Genomic DNA, 27,650 nt, shown 5'->3' with positions numbered 1-27,650 from the left:
GATATCATAGCTGAGTAGCCAGTGTGCAAAGCCTCACAGGAGTTGTTGGAAAGTATATTTCCTAAGCAAACATGTATAATGTACTAGAGACCCACGCTTAAAAAGTAAAAGTACAAATGCTCTTTCAAAAAAGTGACTAAAGTAGAAGTGTTCTTTAAGCACCATACATAAGTGGAAGTACTAAAGTATTCAACATTTTTGTATTTAAGTGTTGCAAGTACTTGCCACTTACTACTTAAGTACTGAAAGTAAAAGTACAAGAATTGTGTTACATGGTTATTAAAGAAAGCAGTCAAAAGTTTAAATATCATTGTTTATATTAGTTCAAACCCTGGCTGTAGTACAAGGACAGGAATGTACAAGACAAAGAACATATACATGGAGTCTTCAATTATCTTTCTAAACAAACTTGCCTAAAAGAAAGGCTAAGCAGACTTGACAGCAACATCCCACATACAAGTGTTTCGTATGTAAAAACAAGTGAGGAGAGCACCTTAAAACACTGCGCTGAACTCTTTGTAAACAAAACTACAACTAAAAGATCTCAGGCCATTAGGCCACATACAACTATTTGAAGATTGTAAAAATTGTGTTTCTTCTGGTGGTTCTTCCATCTTGAAATAAACTAATAAAGCTCTAGCATTAGTGTTCCCAATGCAGCAGTGGACTAAAAGGAAGAACGGCAGCATTAGCGGTCCCAGCCTGATCGTTTGTTCTGCTCAATGTTGAGGCGGCTTCATCAAATCTGGTGACAGTGCCATCTACCGCTCTGACGGTGATAATGTGGGTTTGAAATTATTAGTACTATTTTTATATTTGTAACGAGTAACGATTCAGCTTATAGAAAAATAGCGGAGTATTAAGTATTAAACTCATACGAAATATGTAGTAAAGTAAAAGTGGAAGTAGAGTACAAATACAGCATTTTAGTACTTAAGTACAGTAGTGAAGTCGTTCTACTTCGTTACTCTAGCTACATCTCTGAAGGTGGAACGGAAAAATCGTAAAAGACGTTCACTAAATGCGACTAAGCTAACGCACAGTTAATAAAACAACAGACATGGTTAGCTAGTTTGGGTAGTTTAGCAGTTTTTGCAACCGGATGATATTAGGGTGGGGTACGCGGCACGCTTTGAAAGGCTTTCTACTTCCCAAAAGAGGGCGCTAACGCAAAACACTGATGCGACGTGCCTAAAAGCCGTAGAAGAATAACAAGAATTCAAACTGATTTCGCTCCAAACAGACAGCTTACAGATTGTAAGAAAAGGTAAGAAAACAGCTCACGTTATTTATATATTTGCTGCCTGCTAAATTAATTTGCAGCTACCTCGTAAAAACACCACACATTTATGTCGTTTTAGATATGTTTGTTTTTGCTCGGTAGCGCTGAACTGAGTTCGGTACGAACATTAAGAAAATTCAGCGCTTTTCAAATCTTGTTGGTTAGCTAGGTTAGCTAGCAACTTAGCGAATTTAGTGCTACGTTAGCTAGCTTACTCCTAGCCTAAGGGATTTCATGTGGCAAAATTTTCTTTTACATACACTAAACAAACTAAAGTAAACTCTTAAAAAGCTTTACTGACAGAATAACATAGCTAGCTATATCGAATAAAGGCTAAAAGACGTGTAGTGATTCAGGGCACTCATTAAGACTCACCAAGCGTGCTGCTTCTGTTGAATTTGATTTGTATACTTGATTGTATGGTGTAAGTGTAGTGTTTGACTGTACTCTCTGCTATCCAAATGACAGTTACTTAGTATGTATTAATTATTCTAAAACACTCTGCACAGATGTCACTTACAGATAGTGAGATTCAAACATTAAGACAGAAGGTGGAGGAGTCAGAACATGCTCTTCAGAAAGCAGCGCAGTATGGTCTTCAGCTCTTGGATGACAAAATGGATCTACAGAATAAGTTGGAAGAGCAACGAATAGAAATGACTGCTGTAATAGAGGTCAGTTGTAAGATTCAAAACGCATTTATATTGCATGCACTGTTTGTGTAAATATTTCTTGACTGCATTATTTTAAGTCTGTTAATAGATTGAACTTATTCAATCATGCATTTTAAATGTTACATAGGAGTACAGTATTCCACTCAGGCTGTTATGATGGTTAAGCTACAGAATAGCTGCCCAGCAATCAAAATGCATTTTGTTTTGGGTATTTTAGATCAATAGTTTTAAAGGATGCCGAAAATAAAACTATGCACAGTCTATTCGGATTTGGAATGTATTTTGAACACCTGCTCCCAGACCATTTCTAACCTACTGCGGGTGGTCATGTAGAAAGAAAAAAAGAATGACATTGATGACAAATCGGGTACCACAGCATAACTAAGATAAATCTATGTGAAAACGTCCAGTCCTAATGAATGACTGTTAAAATTTCAAAATGTGAAAAGATGAAAACGAGACAAAGTTTCATACAAGTTTTAATATGTAAATGTTAAAACTATGTTTCAGAGACATAAGAATAAGCAAACGTTAGAAGATAAAATAAGATAGAACAGTATTTATATACAGTATTTCAATAGGTCAACACATTCATGAGAGAGAGAGAGAAAGAAAGAAAGAAAGAAAAAGGACGGTAAGGGTGTGTGATCAGTCTTGGGCAACCTTATTCCTAATCAACACAAACTTTGTCAAAGTGTTTATACATTGATGTAAATCAATTCATTATCAAATACATGACTTCATGTTAAAATAAAAGATTTCTATGAATAGTCATTAAAATCTTAACTTAATGCTAATGATTAAACAAAAAAATATTGGATAGCATTTATCAATATAACCATGTCAGCGGTGTCCAATTAACATGTTGCTCAGCTCTGAAAACCATGATGATCTGAATGTTTTAATTTTGTTATTGGATTTTAAGGCTATTACAACTATTTTGACATATAATTGATTATTATGATTATGAATTTAAATAGAAATTATATTTAGCTAGATGTTGCCAAATAATTAGTGATGTCTGTGGATGTTGTAAAATAGACCTGGTTCAGTCTACTTACAGCTTTGACATGTAATTAGATGTTTGTTTGGGTACTTCATACTGTAATAATTTTGATTGTCATAATTAATAACTCGTTACCAGTATATTGCTCGATAGATAACTTTATTCATTCTCAGAATCAACATTAATAGCAACCAGGTATGTTTGCATACAATAAATAAAATACAATAAGAAGTGCTTGTGCAGTGCTTTCATCTGAATCTTCCTAAGGCAAACACTTTTAAATTAAAATTTTCTGAATTAAAAGTGGATGTGTAACACCTGTGCTGGAATATGCTCAATACTGTCGTTTTGTGACAGTATATCGTCTTTTATGCCAGGATCAGATCTCATTTTTGTCCTTTGAAATGCTTGCTATATAAGATTATACAGTTATTAGTATAAATTCTTGGTCTGTCTTGGAATACTGACAACACTATATATGTAACAGTGATCAATCCTTGTTCATATCCTTGTGTGTATTGGAAGGTTCTCTTGGAGAAGGGTCATGAGTGTTCCTTTTCCTGTGCCCAGCTGTGCCCCACATTTCCTGCACTGCAACTTTGAACCAACAATAATTGCAATAATTGAACCTACTTGTTAAATGAGTCACAGGCCAAGGTCTTGGGCCCTTCACATCTTAAAAGTGAATACCTTAAATATATTAATTGCATCTTAAGGCTCTGATGGCCAGGTTTAAGACCTTTTACCAGAGCGGCACATGAAACAAAATACGTCACATGTTATGCTACAGCGCCTTTTCCAAAATAAAGAGCATGTATTTTGGTTGCAAGCTCCTCAGTATTGAAATGCCATGCAGCCAGTGGAGTTATATATAAAGTGTGTGTGTGTGTGTGTGTGTGTGTGTGTGTGTGTGTAAAATCACACATCACAAGCTACTTTTTGTAAAACACTACACACTTTGTTGGTCCTACGCATAATAAAGTCTGCTGTTTAAAAAAGTGGAAATTATTTAAAATGTTTTTCCTTAGCTGCAGTTCCTAGTAATTACTTTAAAGTTTGCTCATAATTGGGTTTTTAGTAAAGTAGGGTAATGACACTAAGCATATGTAGCAAAGTTAATGGCTTTTGGCAAAACGCTTCTGCTCACTGCAGACAACACCGCTAGTTGTGTGGATGTTTTTTTGTTTGTTTGTTTTCCTCCTCTCTTTCTTTTCTTCTTTTTTTACACTGTGATTGTGTGCATGTGCTTTTACTCAAAACAAGATCTTGTTTGTTTTCCAAAGATTTTCTATAGGGCTTAGGTCTGGAGACTGGCTAGGCCACTCCAGAACCTTGATATGCTTCTTACCGAGCCACTCCATGGTTATGCTGGCTGTGTGCTTTGGGTCATTGTCATGTTGAAAGACCCAGCCACAACCCATCTTCAGTGCTCTAACTGAGGGAAGGAGATTGTTCCCCAAAATCTCGCAATACATGGCCCCTGTCATCCTCTCCTTAATACAGTGCAGTTGTCCTGTCCCATGTGCAGAAAAACACCCCCAAAGCATGATGCTTCCACCCCCATGCTTCACAGTAGGGATGGTGTTTTTGGGATGGTACTCATCATTCTTCTATATAGAAAAAGTTCTATTTTGGTCTCATTTGACCACAGAACTTTCTCCCATGACTCCTCTGGATCATCCAAATGGTCATGGGCAAACTTAAGACGGGCCTGGAAGTGTGCGGATTTAAGCAGGGGAACCTTCCGTGCCATGCATGACTTTAAACTATGACCGTCTTAGTGTATTACCCACAGTAACCTTGGAAACAGTGGTGCCAGCTCTATTCAGGTCATTGACCAGCTCCTCCCGTGTAGTTCTGGGCTGATTCCTCACCTTTCTTAGGATCATTGATACGCCACAAGGTGAGATCTTGCATGGAGCCCCAGTCTGAGGGAGATTGACAGTCATGTTTAGCTTCTTCCATTTTCTAATAATTGTTCCAACAGTTTATCTTTTTTCACCAAGCTGCTTGGAAATTGCCCCGTAGCCCTTTCCAGCCTTGTGGTGGTCTACAATTTTGTCTCTGGTGTCTTTGGACAGCTCTTTGGTCTTAGCCATGTTAGTAGTTGGAGTCTTACTGATTGTGTGGGGTGGACAGGTGTCTGTATGCAGCTAACGACCTCAAACAGGTGCTTCTAATTTAGAATAATAAGTCGAGTGGAGGTGGACTTTTTAGAGGGGGACTAACAGGTCTTTGAGGGCCAGATTTTTTGCGGATTGGCAGGTGTTCAAATACTCATTTGCAGCAGTAACACACAAATAAATTATTAAAAAATCATACATTGTGATTTCTGGATTTTATTTTTTTTTAGATTATGTCTCTCACAGTGGACATGCACCTAAGATGAAACTTTCAAACCCCTCCATGATTTCTAAGTGGGAGAACTTGACGCAGGGTGTTCAAATACTTATTTTCCTCACTGTATCTGAATCATAAATTGTAGCTACACTGACTTTGCAACAAGTTGTTTTTGTTTTTTTTGCATTAAGGAAATGTGATTTAATTGTCTGCTTTTGATAATTATATTTTTAGGATTGATAAGATTGTATATTTAACGGTTCTAGTTTAGTATGAGAGCTGTTAAATGTCTAAAAACCTGATTTAGTGTTGAGTATAGTTGGAAGGCTTGATTGGCTTTGTATCCGCTATTTTCAACCCAAATAGATCAGGGCAATTATTCAGCCAATCTGCAGAGCTGATCAGGTCATATGATTCAAATGTTGCCAAACTCAGTTTGTAAAACTAACTAATGACACTCTAATCTCCATAGTGCCATAGGGATGGCCTAATTAAGTTTTTTACCTGATTAAAACCAATCTTTGTGTTTTTATAAATAATAATGATGTGTTGCTGATTAATTTGGAAGTAATTTTTTACTTTTAGTAATAGTTTATATAGTGAGGTATTCTGGACTTATTTAGTTTAGTAGTGACATTTCGTTTAATTACTGTTTAATACCTTATTATGCAGTTTTACTGACTTGACCATTGTGTGTGTGTGTGTGTGTGTGTGTGTGGGGTGACACACTGATGTTAAATAACTTTTTATAGTGAGGTGAATGCATTATGATGTTTTTCATATAGGATGTGTGTATTAGCTTTTGCGTTAGCCTCCTCCTGGTTTTTCTCTGCTGATATGAACTTCGGATGCACCGATCCGATATAGATTTGGATATCGGCCCTGATGTTAACAAAATTAGCTGGATCAAATGTCGGATAATTAGGGCGGTCCATGGAACAGATCCTTTCACTTTAATTTGTTGGTGTGAGACTGCATACACTGATGCATGGCAAATTAGTACATTTATGTGTTAATTTGTTACATTATATAAAGTAATGATTAAGTGTGAATCATTAAGCATTTACCTGTCCACCATCCAAACTACTTAAAAGGAACAGAAAGGTTTTAAGATGATTTAGGTTTAAATGATGGCTGCACTACTGACATTTGTCATGTGGACCCTTTAATACTTATTGCAGAATGAATTGCAAGACCAAGTTTTGGATGCAAGTTGCAAAAGGGAATCTGTTATGAAATAAAATACTAAAAGTAAAACACTGTATACAAAGTACCTTGCAGGACAAAAAGAACCTTATATTAAAAAGAACTTTCTCTGCTTTGCCCAATAAAATGTATTTGTCTGTTTTACAGGCCCTCGAGCAAGGCAAATACTCCCTGCAGAAAGAAGTGGAGCTAAAGGCTAGAATGCTGGACAGCCTTCATTCCGAATTTGATTTTGTAAAAAACCAACAGAATCGCATGTTAGAAGAGCAGCAAACAGTGTTGGAGAGGAACCATGCAGGAGAACTCGCTGATGTTAAGAACAAGGTCATACCATTTAACTGTTTTTATTTTTCCATACCTTACAGGGCCCATATCTTATGTCTTGTTTGTTTTGTCTGTCTGAGGTCAACTTATTTCGGATTTATGTATCAACAACAGTCAACTTTTTATATTACCAATTTTCAACCTGTCTGTATCTTTTAGAATTAAACAGGTTAGTCTTTTTATTGTGCTATTATGGCTGATCTGTACAGTAACCTCTAATGTCTGATACAGATAAATTTTTCCTGGGTCAGTCTAAACCACAGTGTAAAATGAATTAAACCAATTGGATGTGATTAAAGCATACGTCCCAAGCTTAAATTTGCATAGATATTGGTTTCAGCTGATTACAACACTTTTACAGTACCCCTCATTTAAGGGCGTTGTAATGTTCTGGACCTAACAATGATGGGTACCTTTTAAAGCAGTCCTGCCCTCACCAGGTGCTGAGTGTCTATGATGATGCTTTGTCAAGCTTTCTAATGCAACAATCTTTAGCTCTTGCTTGTTTTGGGGCCTTGTTCCCTTATGTTTTCTTTTGAGTGTTTGGAATGTATGCTCAATTACGTCGGATGATGAGCCATCAATATGCAAACGGTTTCTTAGAGCATTCATGATGGAAAGAGGAAACAGTCCCTTTGTTTTCACAGATTTTTGCTGTGAGGTTGCTAGGTGGTTATGGTTTTCCAAGTGCCACTTTAATGTTAGTGTAGTTCCACCTTCAAATTGAGTGTCAGTGTAAACTCAGCACTACCTTAAAAGAAGTTCCAGCTCAAACCAGTCTGGCCATTCTCCGTTGACCTCTTTCATCAACAAAGCATTTCCGCCTGCCGAGCTGTTTTATTACTCAGCCCTGCATAAAATTAGGTTTACAGATATCATAAAGTAGCACTGCTATTACCTTCCTCGTTGACTGCTTACAATAAATTCAGTTTACTGTAAGCAGTCAATTATTCTTTAGGTGGAGAAAATGAAAGCTGACTTGGATGAAGCTCGACTCCTTGAGAAACAGATGAGGCACAAATTGGAGCTGCAATCTCAAACCCTTAGCAGCAAAACTGAAGAGCTCCGTAAACTGATGGAATGTTCCCATGAAATAACATCCTCCGAGGTCTTAGAGCTGCAAACAAAGAAGATGGACCTGGAATCCTCAATGGTAAGAGCTATTTGTATTAATTGTGTGTATATACAGCTTTCATTTTTAAGCTTTCAATTTTAACCTGTTTGTCTTGGGTAACATCTTCCTATCTACAGTCTTATGGAAAAGGTGATGTTGCTTGGCTTCTTTGACCAATTAACACCCCTAGTTATTATGCAAATTTGTCTCTGACAGTAAAATTTTTAAGTCATCAACCGTTATAAATGGAATACTGTAATATAAATAACATTTTATTGAACAAACCTTCCAATGATAACAGTATTTTGTACATAAAATACATAGTGAAACAAAACAATGTTCCTCCAGGACAGTGGTGCAACACAACACAGTGCAGACGGAAACACAAGTGCAACACAACAAGTGCATACAGACAGTACAATGCAGGCAGACAAGAGACAGAGTGCAAATGAGTGCAACGGGTAGGTTACAATAAATAAATCAGACAGACTGAGCATTGACTAAGATTTTAGTGGGGTAGTGCAAATAGAATGTGCATTCTATCAAACAGGCCAAGTTACATGTTAATATAGGACCACTTCTTTGATTTCACCTTCACAATTCTTGCGTCCACTGAGGTTTTGGAGAATTTCTGCTTGAAGTTCTATGCAGAATGTCAGCATAGCCTCCAAGAGCTGCTGTTTTCTCTTGCATGTTAGATTTCTATGCACCTTATACTCACTACCTACCTATTAAATATATGTATGCACCTTGTCAATACCGCTATTGAAAAATGAGTATTTATTGTATCTAAGCACGTCTTGAAGATCTGAAAACAAAAGTAATTGATATGCCGCACTTTTGCATTTGCCTTTGCCTTGTGGATGCTGTTAAATTATACAAAGAAAATTTTAAGCACTTGCTGGTATGACCTGATTTCATGTCATCTTCATGTGTCTTTAATTTAATAAGATGCAGTAAAATGTCTTTTTAATGGGCAAAGCACTTATAAACCTATATGGCCAATCTTCTCTTCTTAATTAAAACACCAAATTAGCTCTTGTTGAAGTTAGCTGTTTACCTGCTTGTTCTAGCATGGACTGTCGACATTTTAATGTGCTTAATCAAATATATGAACAGTACACCTTTGTGTGTAGATGGTGATTGTCCATAATTGTCACAATCAGACCACAGTTTTTTATATAATTAGTATTATTACTTGTAAAGAAGGCAGAAATTACAGTAATTCTAGAGGATTCACTTACTGTAGGTCACCGAACAGTAAGTCAGATGAGTTTTGGAAGCAAGTGCTGGGCACTGAAATATAACTCTGCTGATTGTGGCTGAACAGTTTTGTTTTAACAAAAAAGAAATCACATGTTATAGAAATGCCATCTTGTCATCTGTGATGCAATGAACTACTCATTTTATAAGGATTTTATTAAAACTCTAATGTTCAGAGTCTGGATTCTTCTGAACTACTTCTCTTAGAAGGTTCATTTTGGGATCATATATTACTATGTGGGAACAAAAGCAAAGTAGAAACTAAAAAAGACTATGTATAAGCTAGAAAGCAAATTATAGGCTAAACATAGAGACATTATACATCTGCTGACTCTACACCAGGTACTGGAGGACACTAAGCAAGAGCACTGAGCGTCTATCACGTCGGACGCTGTGGGGTGCCAAGACTTGGTCTTTTGGAGAAATAGTTTAATTGTCTTTCCCCTCCCCCAGGCTGCCTTAGAACAGGAGCTTCAAGAGTCACACTACAAAGAACAGCAGTTACAACTGACTAATACCATCATCCAAAGGCAACTAAAGGCACTTGCAGGTGCTAAAGAGGAAAAAGAGCAAGAGGTGGTGTCTCTTTACAATGCATTGGAGGTAAGCCTTGAAGTAAATGTTTAAATTTTCTAAATGCTACTATAGACCAGGCACTCTTCATCTTGCATCTTGTTGTCCTTATTGTCCTAACTTATTTGTCCTTGTAGTTTCACCTAAGTTACTTAGGTGACATTATTATTATTATTATTATTATTTTAGGGCTTATTTTTTTCCAATTTGGGGGTTGCTTTGAAACCACAGCCTGGCAGATTACAGACTGCTTCTGTAAATGCACTAATGACACTGTTTCAAAAATCACAGCAAATTCATTCCAATGTCAGGCAGTGCTCTCAAAAAGCTACAACTCTACGACTCTAAAGGCTACAGTTAGCATGTTAAATGTTTAACTTAACGCTACAATTAGAAAAAGACTGAACAGGTATAGCTTGTTTGGAATTGTTGCAAGGAGAAAGCTTCCACTTTCTAAAAAGAACATGGCAGCATGGTTAAGGTTGCATCTATACCAACCAAAATAATTCTGGAACAAGCCTGCAACTTCAGGCCAAAAGGCCAGTGGGGGGTGGGGGTGGGGGGGGGGAAAGCCTATGTTTCAGTATGTTAAATTTTTTTCTCTTGATTCCTAAGAGCACTAAATATAAATAGAATTTATTGCAATTATGCATTTAAAAAAAAGTAAATAAATTGAAAGCTCAATATTGTCATGACATCCATGTCAATAATGAATGTATATAAACGTATAGCCATAGCTGTAAACCTGTTATCCAAAGATCTTGTGCAGATTCCTTATAAAATGCCTAGATTTGTTTTTTTGGTCTTATTTAAATGCCTAATCTTTGCAAAAGTAGATCAGCTGGAATCTAGTAGCGCTGTACATTGTCATTAAAACAAATGTCTTAAGAGATTTTATTAACCGTTTTGGTTTTAGATTATTTTATGGTCATTTTATCTAGTTATCTATTTAATTCTACTTCATTATTATTATTATTATTTAGAATTATGATGATGATGATAATAATAAGAGCTACTATTTCATTTACCCTATTTAAAGCCCCTGGCAATTTCAATATATAATGAGGCATGTGGTGTTTGTTTGTTTGTTTGCTTTTGTTTGGTTTTTGGTAATACTTAATTTGAGTGTTTTGTGAAGCTTTCAGCTAAGTTTAAATAGAAAACACAAATAAAATCATAAAACAGTCCTCAAAAGCCCTTATCAGACATTTTTTTACCATCTCTGATTGTGTTGTCAAGTCAAATCACTTTAGACATACACTGATACATGTACGGCAGCAATTGTGCAACATTTATTTGGTAGTTGTTTAACTTGAGTCAATTGATTGTTTCTCAAGCCATCTAATACTTTCAGTACATTTGGTTTATTATTACTATTATTTATGATAGATACTATGTCATCTCAAACATCTTTGTTGTTTTTTTTCTTTCCCTTTTTAGGTTCAACTCTGATTGTGATCTTTGTGGTTTAATATTAGTAATGAAGTTACCAGTCTATATATAGAAACATAACATAATGGCTTGGACTTGACCTCACACTGTTGTAACATATTGGAACTACAGGAACTTTCCTTTTTTACAGGAGCTTCTACTCCTAATTTTACACAACTTGACCTCAGTAAAATGTTTACTACATAAGCTAGTTGTGTTGTAGATGGCGCCGCTGTGTCTATGACGCAACAAAAAAATCATCCAGTTTTTATGTGATGATGCGTTAAAGAATCCACTTCACTGTTTGATGGACATTCAGGGAATTCACACACATGGAATGCTGGCAAAACTGGGTGAATGATCCTCAGCACTACTGCAGATGTCAATTAAACTAGATTTCCCCTAATGGTCTGAGCTGGTAAAGCATGCAGTTTGTTAGCAATTTGGCTTATCAGTAACTAGTAATTATAATAAACAAAAACTCTACTGCCCTCTGCTGATTAAGATTGATGTAAAATGCTAATTATTGACCCTTCTGGCTTAGCTCAGCAATGGGTAAAATAGGTTAAATTGGGAGCTTTAAAGCTGATGTGCAGCCTAAGAAATATAAAGGCAAGGAAAATGTATGTAGGTATGTAAAATGCAACATTCAGGAGCACCCTTTTTTCTTTCTTTATGTAATTGTTTATACTTACCCTTTGGGGCTCCCATAGAAAATATACAGGATGATACAAAATTGATCTTTTTTTTCTTCTTTTCTCCAATAAATAGCTAAAAGTTCATGTTCTATGAGCGGAGGTAAAACATTGGTTAATAATGTATATCAAACTGCACTTTTTTAAAATTATTTTTGAATATGAATCATGCTCAAATTTAAGATCACTGCTTTCATTTAAGCTTGTTTTTGTAGTATATATAGTGTATATATATATATATAGCAGCAAAAAGTTAATGGTGTAGGTTTAGGTTTGGACCTTAATCTTATGATTATTTTACAAGCAGTGTGCATTACACATTGATCTCCTATTGCGCCCTAGAAATCCAGGGAAGTCAACAAAGACCTTCAGTTTCAATTGGAACAGGCATTGCAGCATGCACAGGATCCGGACAGCAAAGGCAATTCGTTATTCTCTGAGGTAAAAGGTGTTGTGTTTGTGTTTTTTTTTTTTTTTTTTTTTTTTTAAGTGTATTATGTAATGATTGGTGATTAAAAATGCATTTTTTATTAGGTAGAGGACAGGCGTGTAGAAATGGAGAGACATTTGATCAGCATTAAAGTGCAGTATCAATCTCTGCAAAAGCAACATACTTTCATGAAACAACAAATGCTTCGCATGAAGGTAATGGGACAAGCAAAACAAAATTACTTTCATTAAAGAGTTATAATCTTTTTCAAAATATATTTTACTTTCCTGCCACAGGTGCAAATATCTAATCTTATGCAGCTCCAGGGTGCTAGAGCTGACCCAGCCCAACTTGAGCGCCTACAGTTTATGTTGTCAGAGAAAAACAGTGAGATAGAAACCTTGATGAGAAAAGTGCAAAAACTAGAAAAGGTTGAGGTAAAGTTGTGTTTTAAGTACACTAAATTTTGATGTGCAGTATGTGAATATGTGGGGAATGAAACGGAAACTTGAGCTTGTTTATCAACAGACACTGGAAGACCAGTCTTCCACTGGCCTTTCCAAGCGAACTGAGTTTGTGGATGAGACCTACTACACAGACCTATTGAAAATGCAGCTCTCCAATTCAAAGTAAGTATTCACAAAATTGTTGACTGAATGCTCTATAGAATAAGGATGCAACAAAGAACTATTTTGATAGTATTTTGTTTCTCTTATTACTCAATGATTCTAAGGTTGACTTAAAGACTGGTCTTTTTTATACTCTGCCCTTGTCCATGTGAGACTCCCACGCCTAACACAAATGTACCTCTGTTCTCCACCAACACACCAGAGGGATGTTGCTGCAGATGTTTGGTCAGAAATTTTAGATGATTGGTCATTGCATCCCTACTATACAAACCTTTTGTGTAAAGTTATTCGTGACTGCCATTTTGCTTATGTGAAAATTCTATTGAATTTATCTGATTTTACCAGCCATTTGAACTTGTCTATGTTCCAGTCCAGGGTTATCTGTGTACGTTTTTTAGTATGTTGTAAAGAAGCTTTATGCCATAAAGAAGCTTTATGTGACTTGAAAAATGCTGTATTAGTTTAATAAATGAAAACAGATACTGCTTCCCTTAATATAAATTAAGAATAAATTTGGTATGTTAATGGAGACTAATGTTTGCGGCAATCAGTGTCACTCACAGTCTGAGGCACTGTCAAAGGCGCGGTCACTATGATCAGAGGATCGCTGGTTCGAGGCCCTGAGATAGCACAATTGGCCTTGCTCTCTCCAGGGTGGGTAGATGGCGCTTTCCCCCATTTTGTGTCTACAGGCTGGTGCGTTGGAGCTGGGTGTGCGGGGCTTCCCTCCAGGCTCGTTGGTTGCCTGGCAATGTTGCATTGCAGGTTCAAAAAATTAGCAGCTTGCTGCATGAGTCGAAGGTGGCATGTGCAAGTCTGCCCTTACTGGTGTCGGGACGTCTCGTGCGATGTGGGGGGAGGTTATTTACCAGTTTGGTAATTGGCGGTCCAAATTGGGGGGAAAACGGGTGTGATTTTATGTTGTCTTCTAAAGTGACGTTAAAGTGACGTTAAAGTTTTGCCCATGTGTTGTTTTGGATTAGCCATGCTAGTAAACGGACACCCAGGCAGGGTAGCAGACACTGGTTAATCTTTGTTTCAGGATTACTGACATCACAAATCAGCTTTACAGAAATCTGGGTCTTGTGCCCCAAATTGAGCAGGCACACATGGGGACAGTGGCAAGAAAAAACTCCCTTTGAGTGAGAAGAAACAACTTTGAAAGGAACCCAAACTGAAAAGGGGAGCCCATTATCTCGGTTAACTAGAAATCTCTGTCCATGAACCCCTAGATCTAATTACCAAAAGCTAAACATTGAAGTGTTTTAGCCTACACTTGAAGATTGTGTAGTCTTGACCAATGACCTGAAAACTATTCCAAAGATGGAGGTATTTGTACAAAAAAGGTCTTCCACCTGCTGTAGCTTTCATAATACTAAAGAGAGGCCAGACCCTTGTAACGTTTTTTTTTTGTTTGTTTGTTTTAAATTATTTTTATTTAATTAAAGTTGGCTCAAGGACACGTTATACTTAAGTAAAATTACAAATACTTCTATGTACATACAATGCAAAAACTTAAGAACTGCACTAACGGAGCAGTCGCATCTGGGTTCTTTTTAATCAAACAAAAGCTATAAGTATAAACACAAGAACCCAAGCTTTTATAAACTGAGATTAACTAACAGTAGCACATGCTAATAGCTGCCTGATTGGAAACTGTGGTGGAAATGTAGTAAGTAGGAGTGACAGAAATACTCAAGTAAGATACTTTTTAGAAAAAACACTCATAAAACTCATAAAAATGAAGGGAACACAAAAATAACACATTCTACATATCAATGAATTAAATATTCCTGTTGAAAATCTTTTTCTTTACTTAGTGGAATGCGTTGAGAACAAAACTGACACGAGGCCTAGCATTGTCATGCATCAGAGGATCTGAGGATCTCATACCTGTACCTAATGGCAGTCAGGGTACATCTGGCTAGCACATGGAGGGCTGTGCGTGAAGAGCACAGGGGGCCAATGGCGAATCTACCTATCTTCTGCCAAGTGTTCTCTGGCAAATCCCAGCACAGTGTTTGGCTGTAAGCCAAGCCCCACTTGTGGATGTCGGGCCCTCATGCCACCCTCATGGAGTCTGTTTCTGCCGGTTTAGCCGAAACATGGATATTAGTGGCCTGCTGTAGGTCATTTTGTATGTCTCTGGCACTGCTCCTTCTGTTCCTCCTTGCACATAGGAGGTAGCAGTCTTGCTGCTGGGTTGTTGCCCTCCTATGGCCCCTTCCACGTCTCCTGGTGTACTGGCCTGTCTCCTGGTATCTGCTCCATGCTCTGGATACTGTGCTGACCGACACAGCAAACCTTCTTGCCACAGCTCACATTGACTACCTGAGTCTGCTTGCCACCTGTGAAACCCACACTTCCCGTTTCATTGCCTTTTGCTATTTAACACCTTTTGCCAATTCACTCTGGGAAGTCATTAACACAGTCATGGGGAAAATGTACACCAGCTGATGTCTGTGGTTTTATGAACAAACCATACTGACAATATTGACAACATTCTGACAATGTTTTTTGGATAGACAAGACTAGTGGGGATGTTTGGCCATAATGCACAGTTCCACAGTGAGCACAAATACCTTATACCAACTGTTTAGTGGTAAATGATTTTGATTGGTGTGTTTTGCAGCTATGGGGCCTGGGCACCTTCCAGTCATTAAGTCAACCATGAACAACTCTGTATACAAAAGTAGTTTAGTCAAATGTAAGGCCATCCATCAACAGCCAAAACTTGGCCCAATGATCCCAAGCACACCAGCAAATCAGAATGACTGAAAAAAGAAAATCAAAGTGTTGCAGTGGCCCAATCAAAGTACTGTGCGTTAACAAATTCCCACATACCTCAATAAACAGAAACAATGCTGTACAGACGTTTGGGCAGAAATTCTTCCAGAATGATGTAAGAGACTGCTAAAGTCATACATAAAATGATTTCTTTTCCCCACACTTTTTTTTTTTTTTTTTTTTTTTCATTTTGGCCTAGTTTTTCTTAAATAATGACACTTTGGTGTGTTGTTTATCTGAGGTTACATTTAATTACCTGCTAAGGACCAGAGACCATACCAAAACCATAGATTTCAAACAGGGTCTACTTTCTTTTTCCCATGACTCTAGGTTGACCTTATTTTTCTAGACTGCATGTCTGTATGTACTCATTGTGATTAAAAAAAAAACTGAACAATACTGGTGTTTATTAGTTCAGTTAGTTTGTGTATGTTTGTAGTTGTTATATAAGAGTCAGAGTACTTGAAATTACAGTGAAATATAGGTAATTTCAAATAGCTTTTATAACTTTGCATACCAAGAGACAATAATGCATGTATTCACTGAAACAGTTTTGTAGTACTTAATGAATGAAATAATGTCAGTCTTAAGTTTAGTTATCAAAAAACTGTGGCTACTATCAGTCCCTTAGTGTTTCCCTAAACACTGTTCTACTGATATCACTGTTACACATTCCACAAAGGAACGTCAACAACAGGTCTTGGCTCTAGGTTTTATAGTTTGTTTGAGAAGAGCCAATTAGGAAGAACTACTCTAGTAGTGGGTGTTATTGCCTCATTTGTATTGTATAATTTTTTCAGTATATTTGTTATTAAAATTACTGTCTAGATTCTATTTGAGTTTGCAGAGGCCCATTTGACTTATTTTTATATGGTGGATTTGCAGTTCTGTTTATTAAATCGGATCAATAAATGAAATAGTCTTGAATAATATTTTCACTACATTTTAAATATATACTAAATTTAATTATTTAGGTAATTAGTGTTTGCTGGTTTAAAAGTGTGTTTTTTTTTGTGTTTTTTTTGATAGGAAAGTTGCAGAGACATTGAAGGACGAGTTGTCTATGGCAAGAATGAAAGCTCTTTCTGAGAGTCAAAGAGTTCTAGAGTTAGAGAGGAAACTCTTTGGAGCAGAAAATGCTTTGAAGCAAGGCCAAAGTGACCATATCAAGCTTCAGGTGAAACTTGAAGAACTCCGGATGAAGTATGAGCCTGATGGTAAGTGTATACATGAACAAACACATTCTAAAGCTCTTTCATTTTTTATTAGTACTTTGAATTACATATTTTTATTTGTATTATTACCATTAGTCTGTGGATGAAGTCATGTTTATTCACATAGTGCTGTTTTCAATGTTCATTGTCTGAAGGGACCATTCAAAAACAGACCTGCAGACAGTTGTTTAGACTTTTCTGGTATATCTTTGAAATTGTTGATAAATGATAAAATCACATTTGACCTGGTTTCCTGAAATAAAATTTGATGTTTAACCACAGTGAATCCGCTCTGGGCACCCATTAAAATCTTAAAAGGTCTTACATAAGCAGCATATGTCAATCAAGGTAGTATGTCAGTTTTAAGTACACTTATTTTGCTTTATCATGTTAATTAAAGGCACATAGTTTGCCTGAAAAAGATTGGGATTGAGTTCTGAAGCTATCCAAAATGGGGAGCTATTTTTACTGAAGTTATTTATGGCATATTAATAAGAAAAGCTAAAGACTTTGAGAGAGACCTGTTCCACAATTATTGGCATCCCTAACAAGTTCTAAAAAATAAATGTAATTTAAGCATTTCTGTTATTTCTACTGTAGTTTATGAAGTTGATGAGAGTATCTAGGAGCCTTTCATTAGTAATTCATCACTTCCTTTTTTCCTGGGGTATAAATGACCTGACACTGAGGCCTATTTCTCTTATCCACTCTTCAACACGGGAAAGACAAAAGAGAACACACTATTCAAATAAGTCAGATGTGTGTCGACCTTCATAAGTTATGCAATGGATACAAGAAAATAGCCCCTCGCCTGCACATGTCCATATCTACAGTCAGAGGAATCAAGAAGTTTAAAACAACTGGAACAGGGGCAAACAAAGGTCTGGCTTAACAAAAAAGATGAGTATGCAGAAAAGCACCTCATGCCCACTGTGAAGTATTGGGGAGGATCAGTAATGCTGTGGGTCTGTTTCTCTTCCAAAGGCCACAGGAACCTTGTTAGGGTACATGGCATCATGAACTCCAGGACATTTTTAATCAAAAGCTGAAGATGGATTTTCACTGGGTCTTTCGGCAAGATAATAACCCTAAACATGTGGACAAAGCTACACACAAATGGTTCACCAGACACAAAATCAAGTTTCTCGCATGGTCATTTCAGTCCCCAGACCTCAGCCCAATTAAAAACCTGTGGGGTGATCTGAAGAGGAAAGTGCACAGGAGAGGACCCAGGACAATTTAGAGATTGTGGAAAGAGTAATGGTTGAGATCCCTCTCTCTGTATTCTCCCTTTGTGAAACGTTTCTATGCCAGATCACATTCTTGTGAAATGATATAGAAAATTAAGTCTTGTTTGCAAAAGTGTTGTACAAAGTATTATCGGGGTGCCAATAATTGTGGCCCACATTTCATGTAAAATAAGTATTTTTTAATGTGGGATTTTTTCCCCCACTAAATAGATGCACTTGAATTATTGTTGTTACAATTATTGTATTATTGAATGTTTTCTTTTTTTGCATTGTCCTATATTATTTGATGTGAAATTAATTTGTTAGAAGCCTAAGAACACACTTTTAAACTGTTAAAATAATGCAAAGTAAATTTTGCATTTGCATTAAAATTTTATAAATATAATGCAAATAAATTTAAACAGTACTAATATTTGAATTTTTGAGAACATTCAAAAATCACTATGGTGAAATAACCATGACTGCCAATCATAGCTTTCGTGTCTTGGCAGGCTCTCCACTAGTCTTTCACATTGCTGTTGGGTGACTTAATGCCATTCATAGTATGCAAATTCCGGTAACTCAGCTTTGTTTGATAAAAGGCTTGGAATAAAATGGTACAGGTGGTGATACAGGTCACGGACCGCTGTCAGGCCGAGAAAGCTGTCCCATTGAGCTTTGTTATTCCTTGTGTTTGAGGACTGAGACATCCAATCAAAGATGACTGGGAACAAGATGTTTGTGTTCACCTTAGAAACCTCACTTAAGAGACGACTAGTAAAATTTGAGGAAATGGAATGCTTTCAGATGGCTGCAATGTTTGATTCAAGATTTAAACTATACTGGTGTATTGGTGAAGAACACCTCATGATCAAAAATCTCCTCACTACAAAAGTTGTCTCTGTCCGAAAGTCAATGCCATGTACTAATACATTAGTACTTAGGAAAAGCCCCTGACTTGTTTCCTACATGGAGACTTGAACAACTGCTGTCCCAATTGACACAGCCTCGCATGAGCTCCCAGTTTACTTGAGCACACCATGTTTCCCAAACCTAGCTGTACTTGCATGTAAATATCTGGCCATACCTGCTTCCTCTGCACCTGTTGAGAGGATATTTAGTGTTGCAGGCAAGATATTCAGACCAAAACGATGCTGCCTCAATGACAAAACATTTAAGAAACTGTTGACCATTAGCTGCAACATTACCCTGTAAACTACTTTAATAAATGATCATTGGACTCATTTGATTACTTAAGAAATGAAGAAATGGCTCATTCAGCATGAATAGATACATCATCTAAACATGCCAAAGAATTGAATACTAAATGAGATTTCAAGGGGAAAAAGGCAGACCTGGAACTCCCTGAGCATGCCCTAATCCATGATTCAATAAGGTGGGGGATCAACTTTTTAAATCATCTCCAGGTAACTGAAGCAACAACAGACAATCTGCACAGTACTGGCTAAAAACAGGAGTGTTTGACATCTCATGCTAAAAGACAGTGACATGGCCACCTCTGAGAAAAGGGTCACACTTATCTGATTTATTAAAAAAGAAAGGGCACCACCTATGGCAGGAAGCGCGTACCGATTCAGCACCATGGACAACAGGCACAGGTCATTTTAACAGGATGCATGTTCCCAGCTGAGGAAAAGCATTGCCATACCCTAAAGCTTAATTTTTCTCTTATCTGGCATACTACAAATCCTTTTCCCCACATTTAAGCGGTCACTCCTAATGTAGTTTCTTTACTAATAGCTTCATTCTAGCTACCCTTTCAAACATTAAAGTGTGCAGAGCTCTTGATTGTTTATTTTTGACTGATGGAATGAAAAGTATAAGCAATGGAAAATATGGCAACCTCCTAAAGCCCTTTGCAGATTGTATTAGTCATACTTTAGGCTGTTTTATAATAATAGTTTTACAAAATTAATCTACATCTAAAGTATAAATTAATCTAAAGTATCATTAATGCATGTATCAATAAAATTTGATACATTTCATTCTCAGAGGTGAACAAGGCACGGGCTCAGAAGCGCAAGCGAGAGAAATTTCCATTGAACTTTCCTGAGGAAGGACCTCCAGCCATGAAGAGTGAATCAAAAAAGACCTCAGACTTGATTGAAGAAAACACCCCTTTTTCAGCTAATTCACCAGAGATGGCACAAGCTCCATCCTGTCGCTCTGTCTTGCTTGAAGACAGCAAATGTGTTCGCATCTGTAAGGATGCCCCTATCTTTGTGCCTGATCCCCCACAGTGAGTACCTTGTCCTTTGTGCAAAGTCTTGTTTCTGCTATGCTAGTTTTATGCTATACTTTGTACTTATTTTGTGTTTGTGCAACATTTACAATCTGGACATTGATAGCTTGTTTTATTTATTTTAATATGTGGTCTCTTACTGTAATGTTGTCTGATAGTAAGATGATGTTTATTTAAAATAACACTAGGCATAGACCCCTTTCTCTAAGGGGAAAGCATGTGGCCCTAGACCATGCAAGCAAAATGCCTTCCCAAAGCATAACAGCTACTGGTCAAGCATTTAAGCTCGTATTGTTCCCTTGGTGTATACCAATATGTACTTTTTAACTTCCAAAAAAAACTTGCTGACTTGGATAACTAATAAGAATATAAGTTACACCAGTTTTGGTAATCTGAGGGTATTAATGTAACTTAATTATGCATTTTTATACCGTTTTAATATAACCACTCGTTTGCTTATTCGGTACTCCACCTGGGCTCCACCTGCCCTCTGCCTATGGCGTAACACTCAGGCACACAGCAGCAAAAATGGCAGAGAGAAGTGAGAACTTGTTTCCCATGTTCAATCCACATGGTAAGCACCAGCAAAATCGCTGGAAATCTTGTGAAATGCGTGTTGTGCCGGATGCACATGTCCCTGTTAAGGCCCTTTCACATCGACTTGGATTTTCAGTGTGAAAGATGCCATTAATTTATGTGCGTTCATTTTCAACATTTTTAAAATTCATCTGTTAAAATCAGGCTGGGTTTGAACCTTTTTATAAGAGTCTTTCCTTCTTACCTTAAAAGAAAATATATTTATATCCCATTATAATTGATTATATATAAATATAATTGATTTATTATTATTCTCTTATTATTCTCTGCTAAATGCCTTAAATGTCTGGGCCAGCAGATATGTGGGATGTTGACGCGCTTAAAGAATCTGCTTAAAGAATTAGCTTGTCTGGAAGCGCAGCACTGGTGTTTACCATGAAGCGAGAGCTCCACTTAAAGTTCGTGATAATGTTTAACATCTGCCACAAGCTTTGAACTGTGCTTAACTTTGGCTCTGTTTGGGTGCTTTTATGGTCTTACAGAAAGGATAGCTGGCTTTTTTTGATACTCCTCTGTATTCTCAGATCTAAAAGCATGGCCTCTGATTGGGGTAAACGCAAATTGTCTTTGCGGGCACATAATTTATACATGTCCATCTGGAGCTCTGATGAATGATGAAACTCCATGATGAAGTTCATTTCAATCTGCTCTTAAACAAAAACTGTCCAGTTGAGCCATCATAAAAAGAAACTACTAGATCCTCGATGCGTGCCAGCACTGAACAACTTTGATCACTGCTCAGTTTCTCAGAGGCATCACAGTGCTCCACTCAGTTATGTTAAATTAAAGTTTAGACCAAAGTAAATCATAGTACATGACATATGGCTGAAATTTGCACAGATTTAAACAGGCTAATGTTATTGCTCTGTTACCTCAACTAACTTTAGCTTTATTTCATGTTAAACACTGTAAGCTTCAAAAAGGTAATAACCTCATATCAAATGTGAGAAGTGTTGGCTTGAACCTGGTGTTTACTGGCACGCTAACTACATCATCAGCTTCTATATTTTCTATGTTATATGACATGATTGTGCAATGTGTTTGCTATCTGGTGTACAGTGGCTTTATTGGAGAAAGTATAGTTGAGCTGTTCAGCACGTTGATTGTAGACCCTTCATCATGAAAAACGATTACATAGTAATGCCTTTGATTAATACACCTAAAGTGAATTAAAACATGAAATTTAGATGTAAAGCATGAATTAGACTATACAGTTTGCAAGTTAGGTTTTAATCCCAGTCTAACAAGCACGCTCTTCCAAGTGAGTAGAATTTTAAATAGCTTAAACAAATGTACAAGTAGCTTATGATAATTGAGTGAGTAACAATGCTTTAAGATCGTCCAGTGTTTTCAATCCAGTGTAACAATGGGTGTAAACTGCACTCCAGGGTAAACTGTAGGCTTTCATTGCAGATTAAAAAGTATAGGAAAGTGAAAGTAAAAATACTGTGTGAGGACCCTTAATTTGTGTAGAATTATTTGCTGCAAGCCAATTTATGCAAAAGTGTTTAAAGCAATATTGTGGTCCCTCTCAAGGCAGAAATGATCAGTTATTGTGACGAGTTGCTGACTTTCCAATTCCTTTGTCTTTCATTCTAGTTTAGAAATGCATCTGTTTTTTTAAGCTTGATAAACCTGGAGGAGCAGGCTATGCATTTGGTATCTTCTCATAATATGTGGGTTGACATTGATGAGTGTTGATTTCCAAAAGAAAGTAAATTTTATTTCCGCGTTGTTCGGTTCTGAGAATTAACAGAATGGCAAGGCTCTAGTCACCTGCTTCATTCATAAATCCTGAAAGTTCTGTGGCTATTTTAGATGGTATGAGTGATTTTAGAATTTTACTTTTGTCTAAAACTGGATCCATCACACAGTTGTGTCTAAACCAAATATCATCCTAGTTATGGCAGTAGACATTGACATCACAGGAGTGTATCAAGTATAATCCAGATATTACAATGTTATGGCCTTGAAGGTCTTCTGACATTAGAAGCTGGGAACTGTACATCGTTATGTATCACTAGGGCAGTTCCTCTTGGTTTCCTGTCAAATTAGAGTGGAAAAACGGAATTACCCACTGTTTCTTTAATTAGCATTGTTGTGTTTCCTGGGGGACAGCTACATCTTACATACTTTTAAAGATGATTACAGTGTTTTCACATTCGTCTTGAATACACAAGTCTGCATCCAGGGCAGACTCTAGGCTTATTTGAGGAAGGGGGGGGGGGCATTCTCTTGTTTGCTTTCACACAGAAACATTTATTTTTTGTAAGATAGACGTTCAGATGATGAGTCCTTTTACATTACAATATTGTTACAAAGTTGTGCTCATACGTTTACATACCCTGGCAAACTTAGTTTTTTTTAAAATAATTTTTTTTTTTTCAGTGAATAGTAATGACAAGTTTTCTTTTATTCATGGTTTGTAGTGGGGTCAAGCCATTTATTATAAAACAATTGTTTTTGCCCTTTTTTAAATCATAATGACGACAGAAACTACCCATATGACCCTAATCAAATGTTTGCATACCCTAGTCCTTAATGCCATGTATTGCCTCCTTTAACATCAATGATGGCTTGAAGTCTTTTGTGGTGGTAGTTTTTCTTTCTTTTTCTTTTTTTTTCTCATTGTAAAGCTGCTAATTTTTTTGGCAAAATGCCTCCAGTTCCTGCAAATTCTTGGGCTGTCTTACATGAACTGGACATTTGAGATCTCCCTAAAATTATATTGAGGCCATGAGACTGGGATGACCACTCCAAAACCTTTTTTTTTTTTTTCTGCTGTAGCCAATGACTGTCTGACTTGGCCTTGTGTTGATTGTCATTATTGACATCCAAGTGCGTCCCATGCACAGCTTCCGGGCAGATGAGTGCAGTTTGTTTTCTGATAAAATGCTGTATTAATCCTGCCACCAGTTTTGACCAGGTTTCCTGTGTAGTTCACACATACTCAACATCAGTGATCCACCTCAGTTTACCTTCTTTAAAGTTACAGTTTACCTTCTCTAAAGTTAATGTGACCTTGCGACGTTGCATGCCACATTTAATGTATTTGGTGTTTTTGGTGGTACAAAGAAAATACCACATTGCGAATCACTGTTTGACCTGTTTATTTGCCTATAGGTCTTCAGTGGCAGACTGCAGTGGCATGGCTGAGAACCAAAATCCTAAATGTGATGGGGAGAATTGGAGAGCAGCTGAGCAAGAGAAGAACCATGTGCCTGTTCATGTTGATCCAGAGAATACCATGGAACGACAGTGTGCTCAGCAGTAGTATTAAATTCATCTTTATTTTGAAAAATATGATTTATAATGTCTGAATTTCGCATGTGTAATCTGCATATCTGCATAATAAATTATACATTTTATAATTACTGATAACCAAAGTAATATTTAGATAATCCAGACATAATTTGTGATTGTTTCACATTTGTAAATATAAAATGTTAATGTTAAATAATGTGTGTGTATTTAGTCCCCTTTTGATATTTGACAGTTATTTCAGCTCAAGATCTTTTTACAAGCAGTAACTGTAACTTGTAACAACAGTAACTTGTTTCTGTAAAGGCATGCCCAGAACCTCTCTCCCAGGTACTCATAAAGATCAAACAGACTTGTCAGTATTGTTTAGGGCACAGTCAATACTTGATGAATGCTTAATGAATACTTAATTTGGTGTTCTGATGAATTTTTTTTGTTTGTTTAAATGGCTTATTACAAACAGGAGGTTGATAATTGTGAGTGCAATTGTTTATGTAATAGGAATTCTTTACCCAGAACCTATGGGGGGAAAATAATGTTTCACAGTGACAATTAGTTTTTCCCTATATAACATTTATTCGTTTTGCAGCAAATCCAATTTTTTTGTATAGCTCTTTTTACAACTGGTGTTGTCACAAAGCAGACATGAAAACTTAAGACCCCCGGTGAGCAAGTTTATGGTTGAGCTGTTCCCTAAACATGTGCGTATGTGGTCTGCTAAAAGCTGAGTGCTGGTTGTGATGTCTGATGGCAGCAGGATGAGCTGTTCTCTAGTATGGATGCCAGCTTGGCTGTCATCCTCCTGTCTCCCACCACCTGCACTGGGTCTAAGAAGCTTCCTAGGACAGATCCGTACCTTTGAGTTTGATTAGGAAGATACTCTCAGCATTCTGGAGATGAGGAGGACAGTGTTATGGGTTTATGAAGTAGAAGCATGTGAATGCAACTAGGTTTAATTGCAGATACAGCTAAAGAAATAATACAAATAAATTTGACTATGCAGTTATTCAAATTTAAGCATTGTCAAATTAGCAACTACTTCATTATTACTAAAATGCCAGCCTATTAAAGTGATCCTGGTCTCCAAATTTATGTGTGCAAGGAATACATTAACATTCACTATTCACATTGACAACCTACAATGTTTTAGAAAAAATACATTTATGTTAAATTGGCCAATAAGAGTGTTCTCAATGTTTTTCTTCTACTGTAAATTTAGCTTGAATATACAAAGTAGTCTGTAATCATGTCATGCAGAGAACACAGAATTAAATGCACAGCTAAACATTAAAATGTTAAATGTACATTTACATTCGTTAGTAAAAATAGGTAAAGAAATGCTGGAGTGGGTCAGCAGCTTCAAGTTCCTTGATGTTCACATTACAGAGGAACTTACATGGACAGAACATCCCACACAGGTGGCAAAGAAAGCACATCAGTGCCTCTAAAACCTCAGACAGCTAAGGAGGTTTGGTATGAACACATTCTCAGGACATTGTACTCCTGCACTGTGGAGAGCCTCTTGAGCGGCTATCTCACCTATATCATTACACTTCCTCCCCATACAAACACTCACATGGCACATTACACACTATTGAGACCACATCCCCTGCATTCACTGTTCCTTCCTCCATTACATGTACAAAATATGTCCTCCTGATTTCTAGAAACCTGACACCACTAGCTTGTGGGGAAAATACCTTTATTTGATTTTATGTTAATAATCAATAATGACTTAATAAGTAGTAATTCTTGGTTACATAAACCCGTTGAGGCAAAAATGTAGGTAGCTACCCTATGCTAGCCTTGGTAACCTAACCTCTTGCTAACCTGCTGCTAGTAAAATTAAATTGCTTATTATTAACTTACCAGGTAGCAAGCAGATTTGAGATTCCACCATAATAGTTGCTTAAATGTTTAAATGCTATTACTGTCAATAAAAATATGAACCTAATTAAAACGTACCTGACTTTAGTTAGTCCTTTGGTCCAAATGTGTTTTTAGGAGTGGTGAGTGATCATATCTAATTATTTTAACCGAGATTATGGTAATAATTGGTTCCCAAAATTCCCATGGAAAGTTACCGGTAGTTTACTAGAAATTTTCACCCCTTTGCAACCCTACACTGCACCCACAAACACTTCTCCCCATCCAGTGTCCTTTGTAAATAAACATTTTAAACAGATTATATCAAACCTGTACATTTAAACTGCTTGCGTAGTGTGTGTATAATGTGTGCAGTATAAGTTAATGTGTAAATATTCAGTATTTGTATTTTGTAAATGTGTTCTTTTTTGTACTACTGTGAGGAACGATGCCATTTTTTATTCACCTTTACACCTGCGTATTGTGATGTGACACGTTAGCACATGTGTAATTGCGTAAAACATTACTGATAATGTAATGAAATGTGATGAACATGAGTTTACAACGGGGAAAAGCAGGCCAAAAAGCCCAAACAAGACTAACCCTGAATGCTTTTCATTTATTCAGAACAGAGACATGCAATTTACGGTTTGTTCAACCTAGTTTTGAATACTTCCTCCGTAGGTAGCTGCAAGTTAGCTAGTATGTTCGTTGTGTTTCCAAATGCCCCCATTTACGGTGGCCGAAAACGCGCTGCAAATACAAAAACGAACAACAACACTTTCATCAAAACGACAACATGGGCACTACATTTAACAAATGTGCCGCAGTTCACAAAACAAAATCACGTTCACGTGCAAAACCGCAACACAACGGAAGGATACTTAAAGGACGCGGGACCATATGCGGCGACGCCATATGTAAGCAGAACCTTGCCGAGCCGCAGCAACATTTCTAATAAGGAAATTTGGTTATATTTGCAAATTATAATTATCATCATTCACATTTATTATCAAGGCTATATATATATATATATATATATATATATATATATATATATATATATATATATATATAGAGAGAGAGAGAGAGAGAGAGAGAGATTTTCCTATAGGAATTGTTTAGCTAATGTTTCTAGGCTACACAAGCTTGCAGGCAAACTGTAGAACTCAGGTTATATCACAGTAGCTATATTTAGAGTATTTTGAAGTATATACATTACTAACATAATGTGTTACTGTAAAATTTGGAAGCGGTTGGCTAGTGTGCTGCATCTGACCTGATGACAGTAAATTTTTTATTACCTAACAATTATTGATTATACACTTTGTGCTTAAAAATCAACAACATAAGAAGATATAGTCAAAGGCGATAATAAAATGGCCATCAAGTACGTTATGCAGGTGTTTATGAGATATTTCAGAAGAGATGGATATAAGATAATCCAGGGCTCCTAACAATCGTGC

General features: G+C 36.8%; 1 protein-coding gene across 2 annotated transcripts; it reads left to right on the top strand.

Moving 5' to 3' along the window:
- The first annotated feature begins 1,212 nt into the window (after window positions 1-1,212).
- On the top strand, window positions 1,213-27,196 carry spdl1 (spindle apparatus coiled-coil protein 1). 2 transcript variants are annotated; one of them, XM_072662869.1, is made up of 12 exons: window positions 1,213-1,267; window positions 1,792-1,956; window positions 6,656-6,832; window positions 7,791-7,985; window positions 9,663-9,812; window positions 12,251-12,349; window positions 12,443-12,553; window positions 12,635-12,775; window positions 12,867-12,967; window positions 16,784-16,971; window positions 20,211-20,457; window positions 24,181-27,196. In XM_072662869.1, exons 2-12 carry the CDS (start codon window positions 1,792-1,794, stop codon window positions 24,329-24,331), a joined length of 1,725 nt encoding a protein of 574 aa, XP_072518970.1. In that variant the 5' UTR covers window positions 1,213-1,267; the 3' UTR covers window positions 24,332-27,196. The 2 variants fall into 2 exon arrangements, with proteins under 2 accessions (XP_072518970.1, XP_072518971.1); XM_072662870.1 differs by lacking the exons at window positions 20,211-20,457; window positions 24,181-27,196 and adding an exon at window positions 17,953-18,486.
- The last annotated feature ends 454 nt before the right edge of the window (window positions 27,197-27,650 follow it).

Source organism: Salminus brasiliensis, chromosome 19, assembly GCF_030463535.1.
Source record: "Salminus brasiliensis chromosome 19, fSalBra1.hap2, whole genome shotgun sequence".
Lineage (NCBI taxonomy): Eukaryota > Metazoa > Chordata > Actinopteri > Characiformes > Bryconidae > Salminus > Salminus brasiliensis.
The sequence above is the reverse complement of the archived record's forward strand: the minus strand, read 5'-3'. Positions and strand labels throughout refer to the sequence as shown.